Here is a 16,892-nt window from a genome sequence, read left to right on the forward strand (position 1 = left end):
GAGCAGAGACTTCCCCCAGCAGCGGCTCCTCCCCCCGCACAGCAACGGGGAATACTCAGCAACTCCCCCCGAGCAAAAACCACACCCCCCCTCCCCCAGTACAGCCCCCCCCCTCCCCCAGTACAGCCCCCCCTCCCCCAGTACAGCCCCCCTCCCCCAGTACAGCCCCCTCCCCCAGTACAGCCCCCCCTCCCCCAGTACAGCCCCCCCTCCCCCCAGTACAGCCCCCCCCTCCCCCAGTACAGCCCCCCCCTCCCCCAGTACAGCCCCCCCCTCCCCCAGTACAGCCCCCCCCTCCCCCAGTACAGCCCCCCCCTCCCCAGTACAGCCTCCCCCAGTTACAGCCCCCCCTCCCCCAGTACAGCCCCCCCCTCCCCCAGTACAGCCCCCCCCCTCCCCCAGTACAGCCCCCCCCTCCCCCAGTACAGCCCCCCTCCCCCAGTACAGCCCCCCCTCCCCAGTACAGCCCCCCCCCTCCCCCAGTACAGCCCCCCCCTCCCCAGTACAGCCCCCCCCTCCCCCAGTACAGCCCCCCCCTCCCCAGTACAGCCCCCCCTCCCCCAGTCAGCCCCCTCCCCCAGTACAGCCCCCCCTCTCCCCCAGTACAGCCCCCCCCTCCCCCAGTACAGCCCCCCCCTCCCCCAGTACAGCCCCCCCTCCCCCAGTACAGCCCCCCCCCTCCCCCAGTACAGCCCCCCCCTCCCCCAGTACAGCCCCCCCCTCCCCCAGTACAGCCCCCCCCCTCCCCCAGTACAGCCCCCCCCTCCCCCAGTACAGCCCCCCCCTCCCCAGTACAGCCCCCCCCCTCCCCCAGTACAGCCCCCCCTCCCCCAGTACAGCCCCCCCCTCCCCCAGTACAGCCCCCCCCCTCCCCCAGTACAGCCCCCCCCTCCCCCAGTACAGCCCCCCCCCTCCCCCAGTACAGCCCCCCCCCTCCCCCAGTACAGCCCCCCCTCCCACAGTACAGCCCCCCCTCCCCCAGTACAGCCCCCCCCTCCCCCAGTACAGCCCCCCCCTCCCCCAGTACAGCCCCCCCCTCCCCCAGTACAGCCCCCCCCTCCCCCAGTACAGCCCCCCCCTCCCCCAGTACAGCCCCCCCCCTCCCCCAGTACAGCCCCCCCTCCCCCAGTACAGCCCCCCCCTCCCCCAGTACAGCCCCCCCCTCCCCCAGTACAGCCCCCCCCTCCCCCAGTACAGCCCCCCCCTCCCCCAGTACAGCCCCCCCCTCCCCCAGTACAGCCCCCCCCCTCCCCCAGTACAGCCCCCCCCCTCCCCCAGTACAGCCCCCCCTCCCCCAGTACAGCCCCCCCCCCTCCCCCAGTACAGCCCCCCCCTCCCCCAGTACAGCCCCCCCCTCCCCCAGTACAGCCCCCCCCTCCCCCAGTACAGCCCCCCCCCTCCCCCAGTACAGCCCCCCCCCTCCCCCAGTACAGCCCCCCCCCTCCCCCAGTACAGCCCCCCCCCTCCCCCAGTACAGCCCCCCCCTCCCCCAGTACAGCCCCCCCCCTCCCCCAGTACAGCCCCCCCCTCCCCCAGTACAGCCCCCCCCCTCCCCCAGTACAGCCCCCCCCCTCCCCCAGTACAGCCCCCCCCTCCCCCAGTACAGCCCCCCCCCTCCCCCAGTACAGCCCCCCCCCTCCCCCCAGTACAGCCCCCCCCCTCCCCCAGTACAGCCCCCCCCCTCCCCCAGTACAGCCCCCCCCCTCCCCCAGTACAGCCCCCCCCCTCCCCCAGTACAGCCCCCCCCCCTCCCCCAGTACAGCCCCCCCCCTCCCCCAGTACAGCCCCCCCCCTCCCCCAGTACAGCCCCCCCCTCCCCCAGTACAGCCCCCCCCCTCCCCCAGTACAGCCCCCCCCCTCCCCCAGTACAGCCCCCCCCCTCCCCCAGTACAGCCCCCCCCCCTCCCCCAGTACAGCCCCCCCCTCCCCCAGTACAGCCCCCCCCCTCCCCCAGTACAGCCCCCCCCCTCCCCCAGTACAGCCCCCCCCCTCCCCCAGTACAGCCCCCCCCCTCCCCCAGTACAGCCCCCCCCTCCCCCAGTACAGCCCCCCCCCTCCCCCAGTACAGCCCCCCCCTCCCCCAGTACAGCCCCCCCCCTCCCCCAGTACAGCCCCCCCCCTCCCCCAGTACAGCCCCCCCCTCCCCCAGTACAGCCCCCCCCTCCCCCAGTACAGCCCCCCCCTCCCCCAGTACAGCCCCCCCCTCCCCCAGTACAGCCCCCCCCCTCCCCCAGTACAGCCCCCCCTCCCCCAGTACAGCCCCCCCTCCCTCCCCCAGTACAGCCCCCCCCTCCCCTCCCCAGTACAGCCCCCCCCTCCCCTCCCAGTACAGCCCCCCCCTCCCCTCCCCCAGTACAGCCCCCCCCTCCCTCCCCCAGTACAGGCCCCCCCCTCCCCTCCCCCAGTACAGCCCCCCCCTCCCCTCCCCCAGTACAGCCCCTCCCCTCCCCCAGTACAGCCCCCCCCTCCCCTCCCCAGTACAGCCCCTCCCCTCCCCCAGTACAGCCCCCCCCCCTCCCCCAGTACAGCCCCCCCCCCTCCCCCAGTACACCCCCCCTCCCCCAGTACAGCCCCCCCCCTCCCCCAGTACAGCCCCCCCCCCTCCCCCAGTACAGCCCCCCCCTCCCCCAGTACAGCCCCCCCTCCCCCAGTACAGCCCCCCCCTCCCCCAGTACAGCCCCCCCCTCCCCCAGTACAGCCCCCCCCCTCCCCCAGTACAGCCCCCCCCCCTCCCCCAGTACAGCCCCCCCCCTCCCCCAGTACAGCCCCCCCCTCCCCCAGTACAGCCCCCCCCTCCCCCAGTACAGCCCCCCCCTCCCCCAGTACAGCCCCCCCCCTCCCCCAGTACAGCCCCCCCCCTCCCCCAGTACAGCCCCCCCCCCCTCCCCCAGTACAGCCCCCCCCCTCCCCCAGTACAGCCCCCCCCTCCCCCAGTACAGCCCCCCCCTCCCCCAGTACAGCCCCCCCCCTCCCCAGTACAGCCCCCCCCTCCCCCAGTACAGCCCCCCCCTCCCCCAGTACAGCCCCCCCCTCCCCCAGTACAGCCCCCCCCCTCCCCCAGTACAGCCCCCCCCCCTCCCCCAGTACAGCCCCCCCCTCCCCCAGTACAGCCCCCCCCTCCCCCAGTACAGCCCCCCCCCTCCCCCAGTACAGCCCCCCCCTCCCCCAGTACAGCCCCCCCCTCCCCCAGTACAGCCCCCCCCCCTCCCCCAGTACAGCCCCCCCCCTCCCCCAGTACAGCCCCCCCCCTCCCCCAGTACAGCCCCCCCCTCCCCCAGTACAGCCCCCCCCCTCCCCCAGTACAGCCCCCCCCTCCCCCAGTACAGCCCCCCCCTCCCCCAGTACAGCCCCCCCCTCCCCCAGTACAGCCCCCCCCTCCCCCAGTACAGCCCCCCCCCTCCCCCAGTACAGCCCCCCCCTCCCCCAGTACAGCCCCCCCCTCCCCCAGTACAGCCCCCCCCCTCCCCAGTACAGCCCCCCCCTCCCCCAGTACACCCCCCCCCTCCCCCAGTACAGCCCCCCCCCTCCCCAGTACAGCCCCCCCCCTCCCCCAGTACAGCCCCCCCCTCCCCCAGTACAGCCCCCCCCCTCCCCCAGTACAGCCCCCCCCCTCCCCCAGTACAGCCCCCCCCTCCCCCAGTACAGCCCCCCCCTCCCCCAGTACAGCCCCCCCCCTCCCCCAGTACAGCCCCCCTCCCCCAGTACAGCCCCCCCCCTCCCCCAGTACAGCCCCCCCCCCTCCCCCAGTACAGCCCCCCCCCTCCCCCAGTACAGCCCCCCCCCTCCCCCAGTACAGCCCCCCCCCTCCCCCAGTACAGCCCCCCCCCTCCCCCAGTACAGCCCCCCCCCTCCCCCAGTACAGCCCCCCCCTCCCCCAGTACAGCCCCCCCCCCTCCCCCAGTACAGCCCCCCCCTCCCCCAGTACAGCCCCCCCTCCCCCAGTACAGCCCCCCGCCTCCCCCAGTACAGCCCCCCCCTCCCCCAGTACAGCCCCCCCCCTCCCCCAGTACAGCCCCCCCCCTCCCCCAGTACAGCCCCCCCCTCCCCCAGTACAGCCCCCCCCCTCCCCCAGTACAGCCCCCCCCTCCCCCAGTACAGCCCCCCCCCTCCCCCAGTACAGCCCCCCCCTCCCCCAGTACAGCCCCCCCCCTCCCCCAGTACAGCCCCCCCCTCCCCCAGTACAGCCCCCCCCCTCCCCCAGTACAGCCCCCCCCCTCCCCCAGTACAGCCCCCCCCCTCCCCCAGTACAGCCCCCCCCCTCCCCCAGTACAGCCCCCCCCCTCCCCCAGTACAGCCCCCCCCCTCCCCCCAGTACAGCCCCCCTCTCCCTCCCCCAGTACAGCCCCCCTCTCCCTCCCCCAGTACAGCCCCCCTCTCCCTCCCCCAGTACAGCCCCCCTCTCCCTCCCCCAGTACAGCCCCCCTCTCCCTCCCCCAGTACAGCCCCCCTCTCCCTCCCCCAGTACAGCCCCCTCTCCCTCCCCCAGTACAGCCCCCCTCTCCCCTCCCCCAGTACAGCCCCCCTCTCCCTCCCCCAGTACAGCCCCCCTCTCCCTCCCCCAGTACAGCCCCCCTCTCCCTCCCCCAGTACAGCCCCCCTCTCCCTCCCCCAGTACAGCCCCCCTCTCCCTCCCCAGTACAGCCCCCCTCTCCCTCCCCCAGTACAGCCCCCCTCTCCCTCCCCCAGTACAGCCCCCCTCTCCCTCCCCCAGTACAGCCCCCTCTCCCTCCCCCAGTACAGCCCCCCTCTCCCCTCCCCCAGTACAGCCCCCCTCTCCCTCCCCCAGTACAGCCCCCCTCTCCCTCCCCCAGTACAGCCCCCCTCTCCCTCCCCCAGTACAGCCCCCCTCTCCCTCCCCCAGTACAGCCCCCCTCTCCCTCCCCCAGTACAGCCCCCCTCTCCCTCCCCCAGTACAGCCCCCCTCTCCCTCCCCCAGTACAGCCCCCCTCTCCCTCCCCAGTACAGCCCCCCTCTCCCTCCCCAGTACAGCCCCCCTCTCCCTCCCCCAGTACAGCCCCCCTCTCCCTCCCCCAGTACAGCCCCCTCCCCAGTACAGCCCCCCTCTCCCTCCCCCAGTACAGGCCCCCTCTCCCTCCCCCAGTACAGGCCCCTCCCCAGTATAGCCCCCTCCCCAGTATAGCCCCCTCCCCCAGTACAGCCCCCCCTCCCCCAGTACAGCCCCCCCTCCCCAGTACACCCCCCCTCCCCCTCCCCCTCCCCCAGTACAGCCCCCTCCCCCACCCCCAGGAACACTCAGCTAAATCTTCACACTCCCCTCTCGCCCATACTCAGCAAAACCCCCACACAGCACAGCCCCAGGAACACTGGCGAAAACCTCCACCCCACACCATGGGCAGAGATCCCAACTCAAAACACACCCAGAGTTTCCCAAGAACAACTCATCAACCAGCCAGAGGGAGATTATAGATACAGCCACAAGGCAACTCCAGTAAAAAAGTACAGGTGAATGTTCCTCGTGTTATTGTGACAAAACACCAGTGACCATGGTAATCATACCAAATACACCCAGATGCTGGACTTTCAATTTCATTATGCAGAGTTAAAGTTTACCTGGTTATATATATTAGTCATACAGCACACAAAAGGCCATTCAACCCATCAAATCCACACCAATAATATCTACCACGGATGGCACACTAATCCCATTTTCCTGCTTTTTTTTATTGTCACAAGTAGGTTTACATTAACTAACACGGCAATGAAATTACTGTGAAAATCCCCTAGTCGCCACATTCCGGTGCCTGTTCGGGTATACTGAGGGAGAATTTGGCCAATGCATCTAACCAGCACGTCTTTCAGACTGTAGGAGGAAACCCACACAGACATGGGTAGAATGTGCAGACTCTGCACAGACAGTGACCCAAGGGCGGAATCGAACCCGGATCCCTGGCACACAGCGGTAGCAGTGCTAACCACTGTGCCACTGTGTCGTCCCACTTATCCCATAGCCTTGAATGTTATGATATTTCAAGTGCTCACCCCAATATGGTTTAAAGGTTGTAAGGTTTCTGGTTTTCAGTACCTTCCCAGGCAGTGCATTCCAGATTCCTACCACCCTCTGAGTGAAAAAGGTTTTTCTCAAATCCCCTCTGAATCTCCTGCTCCTTACCCTAAAACTCTGCCCCCTCACAACTGACCCCACAACCAAGGGGAACAGCTGCTCGCTCCCTGTCCATACCCCTCATAATCTTCTACACCTCAATCACCCTTCTCTGCTCTAAAGAAAACAATTCAGGCCTATCTAATCTCTACTTATAGCTCAAATGTTCTATCCCAGGCAACATCCTGGTAAATCTCCTCTGTACCTGCTCTATAGAGCTATCACATCCTTCCTACGTTGAGGTGACTAGAACTGCACATAGTACTCTAGCTATGGTCTAACCAACGCTCTGTACTTTTTTCGCTTACTAATTAGAAAATTTGATTTGATTTGTTACTGTCACATATATTGGTATACAGTAAAAAGTATTGTTTCTTGCATGCTATACAAAGCAGACCGTTCATAGAGTACATAGGGGAGAAGGGTAGGAGAGGGTGTAGAATGTAGTGTTATAGTCATAGCTAGGTGCAGAGAAAGATCAACTTAATACAACTCAAAAGTCTGATGGCAGCTGGGAAGAAGCTGTTCTTGAACGGTATCAGCCATCAATTCTCTACCTCTGGCTGATAATTGGAAAGCACTTCAGGGGAGAAAGGGATGTCTTTGTAAATAAAGATTGCGCTTCGGACGCTACTGAAGGTTCGCAGTCACCTGGACTCATCTTCATTTATTTTTAGAAGATGCAAATGTCGGAATTCTGAAATATCGATGGAAGAAATAGGGGGTAGGAGCAAAGGAAGGCCATTCTGCCCCTCGAAGCTATTCAATGTCACAGACATATGAGTATCTGTGAGAGAAAATACAAGGGAACGCTCGATCAGGGGGCAGAGACATTAATCTTATTGTTCTCTTTCTGGAAGAGACAAGGGCCAGCCAGGCTGTTAACAGCAGCTATCACTGGGAGAGGTCAGTGCGAAGCACCCCCTGGTCCAATTGCCTGACCCTTTCACATCGCCTGGCTGGATCAGCATTCATTTAGCGCCTTTCACAACCTCAGAACACCACAACCCATTTCACAGCCGGGAAAGTGCTTCTGCAATGTAATCATTGCTGTAATTAGCATCTAATTTGCGCACAGCAAGATCCCACAAGTCACGGGACTTGCAAATTGGCTGCTTGTTTCCCACTTCAGTGTTGGCATTCATTAAGTGTACGCGTAGAAAATGTACAAAAAAGGGCTCGGGGAGGTGCCAAGGACGTGAAAAGTGTTAGATAAATATTTTGTAATGTAGACTGCACTTGCTTTCTGTGTCATGTTGGGAGCTTCTTATATTGTGCAGCCATTGAGTGTTTTTTCTAGTTAGGAACAGGGTCTTCCTGTTAAATGACTGAATCACTCTTTAATGGTTCGGTGACCACCTTCCCCTCCCCCCGGGTTGCAAGCATCTCCTTCCGAACAGAAGAATATAATTATGAATACATTATGCTTCTCAACCGGAATAATTCACCGCAATGCAAGAACATCAAATGGGGAAAGAATTTCCAGTCTTGACATCAGCCTATAATTCAAAGGTCGGCTGTTTATAATGTTATTGCTCTTTAAGGTCGTTCTGGGGTTTTTTTTGCTCTACGAATAAGGCAAACTAAAACTACATTAAAACCTGCTGAGGATTTAGTTATAAATATTGGAAAGGATCGATTAAAAATAACGAGAATGTTGCATTGGAAAACGATGCAAAAGCAAATGAGAGCTTCCCCCCCCCCCCCCTCTATGAGCAGACAGCTGAGATGCAAACACACACTTGTTTGTTTCAGTTTAAAAGGACAAATTGTTTTTTCTTTTTGCAAAATGCACCTTTTGCCAAACAAAACAAAATGTGCCGAAGAAACGTGGGGGGATGGAAGGGGAAATAACACCTGAGCTCAGTTTGCCAGCTGGGCTACCTTAACTCGCAGTTTCTGGCGAGTGGACTTTTGTCCTGAATGTCCCACCCTGGGCGGTGCCCCCGCTACATCCTCGGGTCCTCTCATTCACCGGCTGCACTGGGAGCTCCGAGCAGCCCTGAGGATTTGAACCATGACTGACAGGTACCACAAGGCAGCCAGGGATGGCTACCTGGGTCCCCTTAAGGAGGCCACCAGGAGAGACCTCAACAATCCGGATGAGGATGGGATGACCCCGACCCTTTGGGCGGCGTATCACGGGCATCTGGAGGGCCTTCAGCTCATCTGTAGTAGAGGGTGAGTGTCACAGCCTGACTCTTCGTGTTTTTTTGTTTCTTGTCAAGTGATAAATGGCTTCTGACACGTCAGCTGTTTCAGAAGGAGCAAAACACGCTCCGAAGACTTGGGCACATTAATCCTGATTGAGCAGTACTGAGGGAGTTCTGCACTGCCCGAGGTGCTGTCTTATAGATGAAACTGAGGCCTTCTCAGGTGGATGTAAAAGATCTGAAAAGAGCAGGGTAGTTCTCCCTGGTGTTCTGTCCAATATTTATTCCTCAACCAACCTAGAATCATAGAATCCCTACAGTGCAGAAGGAGGCCATTCAGCCAATTGTGCGGAATTTTCCGGTCCCGCTCACGACAGGAATTGTAGCGGGCGGGACACGGACCATCCAAACGTCCGTTGACCTTGGGCAGGATTTTCCGATCTTGGGGCGAGCATGACCGGAAAATCCTGCCCATTGAGTCTCCACCAACTCCGACAGAGCATCTTACCCAGGCCCTAACCCCCATAACCCCACATATTAACCTCACTAATCCCTCTACACGTCTTGGGACACTAAGGGGCAATTTAGCATGGCCATTCCACCTAACCTGCACATCTTTGGACTGTGGGAGGAAATTGGAGCACCTGGAGGAAACCCACGCAGACACGGGGAGAACATGCAGACCCCACACTGACAGTCACCGGAGGCCAGATTGAACCAGGGTTCCTGGCGCTATGAGGCAGCGGTGAAAACCACTGTGCCACCCTTATTAGTGACATCACAAAAACCTTCCATTTGTCGTCCTTTGTTCTCAGTCGAGGACTCCCCCGCCGTGGTCGACAGGGCTCTCAACTGCGTCAGGGCCATTTCCCGCATTTCTGCCCTCACTCTTTCCCCTCCCTCCCAGAACCACAGGAGAGTTCCCTTGTCCTCACTTTCCATTTCCCCAATCTCTGTATTCAATACAGATTCTCCCCCGTCGACTCCAGCATGATACCTCCACCAAACTCATCATCCCCTTCCCTACCCTGTCAGCATTCTGAAGTCTCACAACACCAGGTTAAAGTCCAACAGGTTTATTTGGTAGCAAAAGAATAGTGAATAGAACTCCCACTCACCCGACAAAGGGGCAGCGCTCCGAAAGCTAGTGGCTTTTGCTACCAAATAAACCTGTTGGACTTTAACCTGGTGTTGTGAGACTTCTTACTGTGTTTACCCCAGTCCAACGCCGGCATCTCCACAGCATTCTGAAGGGCCTTTCCCTCCACGACACCCTGGTCCACTCCTCCGCAATGCCTCATCTTCTCTCAGCACTTTTCCAGGCAATCGCAGGAGGTGAAATACCTGCCCATTTACCCCATCCCTCCTCACCGTCCAAGGCCCCACATACTCCTTCCAGGTGAAGCAGAGATGTACTTGCACTTCTTCCTATTTAGCATTCATTGCTCACAATGCAGTCGCCTCTACTCTGGGGAGACTAAGTGCAGACTGGGTGACCTCTTTGCAGAACACCTTCACACAATCCACAAGACCCTGACCTTCCTGCTTTTTGCCATTTCAGCTCACCATCTAACTCTCACGCTTCTGTCCTTGGCTTGCTGCAATGTAAGAAGTTTAACAACACCAGGTTAAAGTCCAACAGGTTTATTTGGTAGCAAAAGCCACACAAACTTTCGGAGCTCCAAGCCCCTTCTTCAGGTGAGTGGGAATTATGTTCACAAACAGGGCATATAAAGACACAGACTCAATTTACATGAATAAGGGTTGGAATGCGAATACTTACAGCTAATCAAGTCTTTAAGAAACAAACAACGTGAGTGGAGAGAGCATCAAGACAGGCTATAAAGATGTGTATTGTCTCCAGACAAGACAGCCAGTGAAACTCTGCAGATCCAGGCAAACTGTGGGGGTTACAAATAGTGTGACATGAACCCAATATCCCGGTTGAGGCCATCCTCGTGTGTGCGGAACTTGGCTATCAGTTTCTGCTCAGCGACTCTGCGCCGTCGTGTGTCGCGAAGGCCGCCTTGGAGAACGCTTACCCGAATATCAGAGGCCGAATGCCCGTGACCGCTGAAGTGCTCCCCAACAGGAAGAGAACAGTCTTGCCTGGTGATTGTCGAGCGGTGTTCATTCATCCGTTGTCGCAGCGTCTGCATAGTTTCCCCAATGTACCATGCCTCGGGACACCCTTTCCTGCAGCGTATCAGGTAGACAACGTTGGCCGAGTTGCAAGAGTATGTACCGTGTACCTGGTGGATGGTGTTCTCACGTGAGATGATGGCATCTGTGTCGATGATCCGGCACGTCTTGCAGAGGTTGCTGTGGCAGGGTTGTGTGGTGTCGTGGTCACTGTTCTCCTGAAGGCTGGGTAGTTTGCTGCGGACAATGGGCTGTTTGAGGTTGTGCGGTTGTTTGAAGGCAAGAAGTGGGGATGTGGGGATGGCCTTGGCGAGATGTTCGTCTTCATCAATGACATGTTGAAGGCTCCGGAGGAGATGCCGTAGCTTCTCCACTCCGGGGAAGTACTGGACGACGAAGGGTACTCTGTCCACTGTGTCCCGTGTTTGTCTTCTGAGGAGGTCGGTGCGGTTTTTCGTTGTGGCGCGTTGGAACTGTTGATCGATGAGTCGAGCGCCATATCCTGTTCTTATGAGGGCATCTTTCAGCGTCTGGAGGTGTCTGTTGCGATCCTCCTCATCCGAGCAGATCCTGTGTATAAGGAGGGCTTGTCCGTAGGGGATGGCTTCTTTAACGTGTTTAGGGTGGAAGCTGGAGAAGTGGAGCATCGTGAGGTTATCCGTGGGCTTGCGGTACAGTGAGGTGCTGAGGTGACCGTCCTTAATGGAGATGCGTGTGTCCAAGAATGCAACCGATTCCGGAGAGTAGTCTATGGTGAGTCTGATGGTGGGATGGAACTTGTTGATGTCATCATAGAGTTGTTTCAGTGATTGTTCACCATGAGTCCAAAGGAAGAAAATGTCATCTATGTATCTAGTGTATGGCATCGGTTGAAGGTCCCGTGCGGTGAAGAAGTCTTGTTCGAACCTGTGCATGAAGATGTTGGCATATTGAGGTGCGAATTTGGTCCCCATGGCTGTTCCGTGTGTCTGGATGAAGAACTGGTTGTTGAAGGTGAAGATATTGTGGTCCAGGATGAAGCGGATGAGATGTAAAATTGCATCTGGAAATTGGCAGTTGTTGGCGCTGAGCACTGAGGCCGTTGCAGCAATGCCAGAAACTGATAGCCAAGTTCTGCACACACGAGGACGGCCTCAACCAGGATATTGGGTTCATGTCACACTATTTGTAACCCCCAGTTTGCCTGGACCTGCAGAGTTTCACTGGCTGTCTTGTCTGGAGACAATACACATCTTTTTAGCCTGTCTTGATGCTCTCTCCACTCACGTTGTTTGTTTCTTAAAGACTTGATTAGTTGTAAGTATTCGCATTCCAACCATTATTCATGTAAATTGAGTCTGTGTCTTTATATGCCCTGTTTGTGAACAGAATTCCTACTCACCTGAAGAAGGGGCTTGGAGCTCCGAAAGTTTGTGTGGCTTTTGCTACCAAATAAACCTGTTGGACTTTAACCTGGTGTTGTTAAACTTCTTACTGTGTTTACCCCAGTCCAACGCCGGCATCTCCACATCATTGCTGCAATGTTCCAGTGAAGCTCAACACAATATTACCTCATGGGCACTTTATAGCCTTCTGGACTCAACATTGAGTTAATCAACTATACACTATGTAATCAGTCCTCCATTTAATTCTTTTTCCCCAAAAACTGCCAGTTTGTAACAAGTCCTCATGTTTTTGCGTTCGGACAGAGCTAATGGTTATTCTGCTATTCACACCTACTCTGGATCGAATCTTTGTGTCTTTAATTCTATCATTACCACTCCATTTGCCGTTGGTTCCTTGACAACTTTGGCATTTAGTCACCTCTACCCTCTGGCTAAACCTATCCCTTTTGCTCCACCTGTTCCTCTACCCCTTTTCAACAATGCAAAAACCCGTCGCATTCCTGCCTCACTTGAGTTCGGAAGAAGTCATATTGGACTCAATATGTTAACCCTCTTTCTCTCTCCACAGATACTGCCAGACCTGCTGAGTTTTTCCAACACACTCTTGTTTTTATTTCAGATCTCCTGCATCCGCAGTATTTTGCTTTTATCACAAAAAAATTGCCTGGGTCATTATGTCATTGTTTGTGGGATCTTGCTGTGCACAAATTGGCTGCCAAGTTTACTATTTTAACACCAGTGACCACACTTCAATAATAATCCTGGAAAATTGGCTGGAAAATGTTTGGGACATCTGGAAATTATGGAAAAGCTCTATGTCAATGCAAGCCTTTAAATTTACACAACAGTTGAATCGTTGTTAAATATTTGCATGTTGTATCGTTGCCTTTATTGGTTGGGAAGTAAGTATTGTAAATGTGTTTTGAAATGATGGAGATTGAGAAAACTGCTACAGGTTGTTCAGGCTCTAAGTTGACAAGTTTTCCCCGAATCCTGTGTCATTTGGGGCAAAGACACAGACATAAAAATCAAAGATGGATCTGAATTAATGTAAAATGGATATTTCTGAATTAAGCAGTAGGTCAGTTTGTAGAAAGAAGTTATGTCTTAATATTTCAAAGGGGTGTGTCCCTCATCAACCTGAATTGATGCTACAACCCCTGGTCTTAAAGTCATGGTTCAGTATTATCTGCCAGCATTATTGATGGTAGTAACTGTAAATAGATACAGGTTATTGCCCGTCACTGTCAATGCATGGAAAGCTCACTGGGGTTCAAAGTGCACAAGCACTCCAGTCACACCCTGGGAGAAAGAAGAAACAACATATTTTCATTTTTATCACACGGTCAACCACAACCTCAGGTAATGAAGTAATTTATAAAGTGTAGTCACTGTTGTAATGTATGGATCACAGCAGCTAAATTACACACAGCAAGCTCCCACAAAGAGCAACATGGTAATAACTAGCTAATAATGACCACTACTGTTTCAGTCATATTGTTTGAGGGGTAAATATTGGCCAGACAACAGGAAGAACTCCCCTGTTCTTCTTTGAATCATAGAATCCTACAGTGCAGAAGGAGGCCATTCGGCCCATCGAGTCTGCACCAACCACAATCCCACTCAGGTCCTATCCCCATGACCCAGGCATTTACCCTAGCTAGTCCGCCTGACACTAAGGGGCGATTTAGTATAGCCAATCCACCTAACCCGCATATCTTTGGACTGTGGTAGGAAACTGGAGCACCCGGAGGAAACCCACGCAGACACGGGGCGAAAGTGCAAACTCCACACAGACAGTGACCCGAGGCCGGGAGTCGAACCCGGGTCCCTGGCACTGTGAGGCCACTGTGAGGCAGCAGTGCTGGCCACCGTGCCGCCCCAATCATTTACGTCCACCTAAGAAAACAGACAGGGCCTTGATTTAACATCTCATCTGAAGGACCAGCACCGCTGACAGTGCAGCACTCCCTCAGTACTGCAATGTCAGCTTGAATTTAAGCATTCGGATCTCTGGGGTAGAATGTGAACCCACAATGTTTGCCAAAAGCTTTAATTAGTGGGCACAGTCTGTCCCACAAGTTGTTAAAAGTGTTAAATGTGTCTGGTAGATTGGTTATTCATTGTCTTGCTCAGTTTGACTCTTGCCTAGACTCCAGTCCCAGTCTGAACTGAGCAAGCTGGTCTTTGGTAACTTTGATCTACTGGGGAACTGGTGAAGCTACTGGTGGCTTCAGAGCCCGTGAGGAGGAGGAAATCAGCTTGTTTTCTGCTTCTGCTCCACTAAATCTTTCTGGTGGCAAATTAGTGCAGATCACAAGTTAGTTCAAGCCTGGCCATTATGGCTTCATGATCTGTGCTTGTTGAGGGTGAACTTGGCATTAGTTTTGCGAATCGTGACATAAAGCTTACCTAATTTACCCAGCCAGCTTTGCAATACATGATTAGCGTAGTTTAGAATGTTCTAGTGAGTTAACGGGTTCAAAAAGGTGATAATTGAGTAAGGAGATGGTTTCTTATGCAAGAGGGAGCTGGGGTGGTTCCAAACAGAGGAGACAGGTCAAAACAAGTCATGTAGACAAGAGTATAAAGGTTGGACTCTAGGGATGATTGGGAGCAAAAACGCCAGGAACCAGCATTTGAACAAGGAACCCTGAGTCAGGGACTCAGTGACAGAACTGACTACTCCGAGACTGATCACCTCGGCTAGACATGGTAGTATTGTGTGTGAATTGCGAAGTTTGCACATTTTTTGTAACTTGTTTCTTATTGGACTTATTAATAAAATATATTGTACTCACTATTGGTGTCTATAATACTTGCTGTTACCTTGCTGGTTCTTGATGTTGTTGGCCAGGAGTTGGCCAACAGGCTAAAGTAGCAAAAAAATGTCCGCCAGGGTAAAGTATCAGGGAGCCAGAGCCCAAAATGTGTCACCAGCTCCAGGAAAAGATGGGTATGGGGATAAGGTTTGAGAGCCTTGCTACGTATTGTAAAACCCTGTATTTAATCAACCCTTTACGGTTTATCTTTCAGAGGTGATCCTGATATATGTGACATCTGGGGCAATACCCCCTTGCACCACGCTTCAACCAATGGCCACCTTCACATTGTCACTTTCTTGGTCAACTTTGGAGCCAACATTTGGGCTTTGGACAATGATTTCCATTCCGCCATGGACGCTGCAGCCAATAAGGATCGAATGGAATGTGTTCGCTTTCTGGACACAGCTGCCACCAAGCAAACCATCATGAATCCAAAGCAGGTCGCCAGGCTGAAGGACAAGGCAATAAAGGACTGCGAGAAACAGATCAAAGTGTGCGAAAGACGCAAGAAAAAGCACCAAAATCGGATGAACAAGAAATATAGCCGAGAGATGGAAGGCCAGAGCAACAGCGCTGCCCCAGTACAGAGTGGGACTGTATCTAGTGTCAGCGACCTCTTCAAATTAGGGGGATCACATCACAAAGGGAGCATTTCTTCCATCATGAAAGGATCCCTGCAGAAGAGACTTCAGAAGAAGGGTAGCAGCAAAGGCAATGTGGAGCAGCAACTAGGAAAAGATGTCATCTTTGTAAGTCAAGAAGGCAGCAGCGGGACTCGGGCCAATGTATTCGATGTGTTTAATGAAGGAGATGAGGAGAATGCAGCCTCTCCTGATTTGAAATGCTCTGAAGATGGTAATGTTTTCGGTCAGGAGTCGCTCTTCAATCGACCTGGTTTGGGGAACATGCTCTTCAGAAGGAACTTTGTCTTGGGTTTAAATGTGGAAGAGGAAATGTTCAGCAGTAATGAGGTGGAAGACGTTGGTTCCAAATTGCGTAGCGAAGTATTGAAACCCAAGGAAAGGTTCACAGAGCCTGAAACCTTGGACGAATTCAATGAAGAACAGGAAGACGATCTGCCCTGGAATGAGGATGACATCGGTCTAGATGATGACGAGCCGGAGACAACACCACTTGAAACTTTCTTGGCATCTCAGAACATGACAGAGTTTATCCCTATCCTGGCCAGAGAACAGATAGACCTGGATTCCCTCGTGCTGTGTACCGACGGAGATTTGAAAAGTATCCATCTGCCACTCGGACCACGGAAAAAGATTATTTCTGCAGTAGAAAGAAGGAAATTAATCTTGGAAGCACCAAACAAACTAGCGGATACTGTATTGTAAGTATCACTGTATCAATAGCATATAATGGTGTTTGCTAACCTGTTAGAGACATGTTGTGTTCTCCTTTAACAAGTATTAAGTATCATTTATTCATTACATCCTCCTTTAACTGGGGTATCTACAACTAAAGATCAATAGCCTTTATGTGACTTTAGTGGTACCATAAGGTGCTTCAGTTGGTAGCACTTTCATCTCTGAGTCAGAAAGGTAAAAGTTTATTTATTCGTGTCACAAGTAGACTTCTATTAACACTGCAATGAAGTTACTGTGAAAATCCCCGAGCCGCCACACTCTGGCGCCTGTTCGGGTACACTGAGTGAGAATTTAGCATGGCCAATGCACCTAACCAGCACGTCTTTTGGACTGTGGGAGGAAACCGAAGCACCCGGAGGAAACCCACGCAGACACGGGGAGAACATGCAGACTCTGCACAAATAGTGACCCAAGCCGGGAATCGAACCTGGGTCCCTGGCGCTGTGAGGCAGTGGTGCTAACCACTGTGCCACCGTGGTGTAGGTTTAAGTCCCACCGCAGGACTTGGCCACAGGGACTGCAGCAGTTCAGGAAGGCACCATCTTCTCAAGGGTAACGAGGGATGGGCAATAAATGCTGGCCTAGCAAATGACACCCTCGTTCTGTAAATAAATAAAGCAAAAGTTGAGACTCATTGTCCAGCGCAGTACAGAGGAAACTGAGGTGTGGAGTGTCAGATGGGACGTTTATCCGAGGCCCTATCTATCTTCTCAGGTTTTACGTAAACAGTTCCACAGCCACTTTTCAAAAAAAAGTGAGATCCTCACAACTGACTTTAGTCTACACTGGTTGAATTTTATTGTCTGCTGAAGTGGTCTAAACAAACTGTGCTGATTCACAAACAAGGCAGCTCACCACCACCTTGTCAGGGTGGATGGAGATGGCGA

The 16,892-nt window shown here is 55.4% G+C and overlaps 1 protein-coding gene across 1 annotated transcript; it reads left to right on the plus strand.

The window, feature by feature from the left end:
• Positions 1-8,138: 8,138 nt before the first annotated feature.
• anks4b (ankyrin repeat and sterile alpha motif domain containing 4B) lies at positions 8,139-15,972 on the plus strand. Its single transcript, XM_078239828.1, has 2 exons — positions 8,139-8,302; positions 14,838-15,972. The coding sequence occupies exons 1-2, from the start codon at positions 8,139-8,141 to the stop codon at positions 15,970-15,972; spliced, it is 1,299 nt and encodes a 432-aa protein (XP_078095954.1).
• The last annotated feature ends 920 nt before the right edge of the window (positions 15,973-16,892 follow it).

Source organism: Mustelus asterias, chromosome 23 (assembly GCF_964213995.1).
Source record: "Mustelus asterias chromosome 23, sMusAst1.hap1.1, whole genome shotgun sequence".
In the NCBI taxonomy this organism is placed as follows: Eukaryota; Metazoa; Chordata; class Chondrichthyes; order Carcharhiniformes; family Triakidae; genus Mustelus; species Mustelus asterias.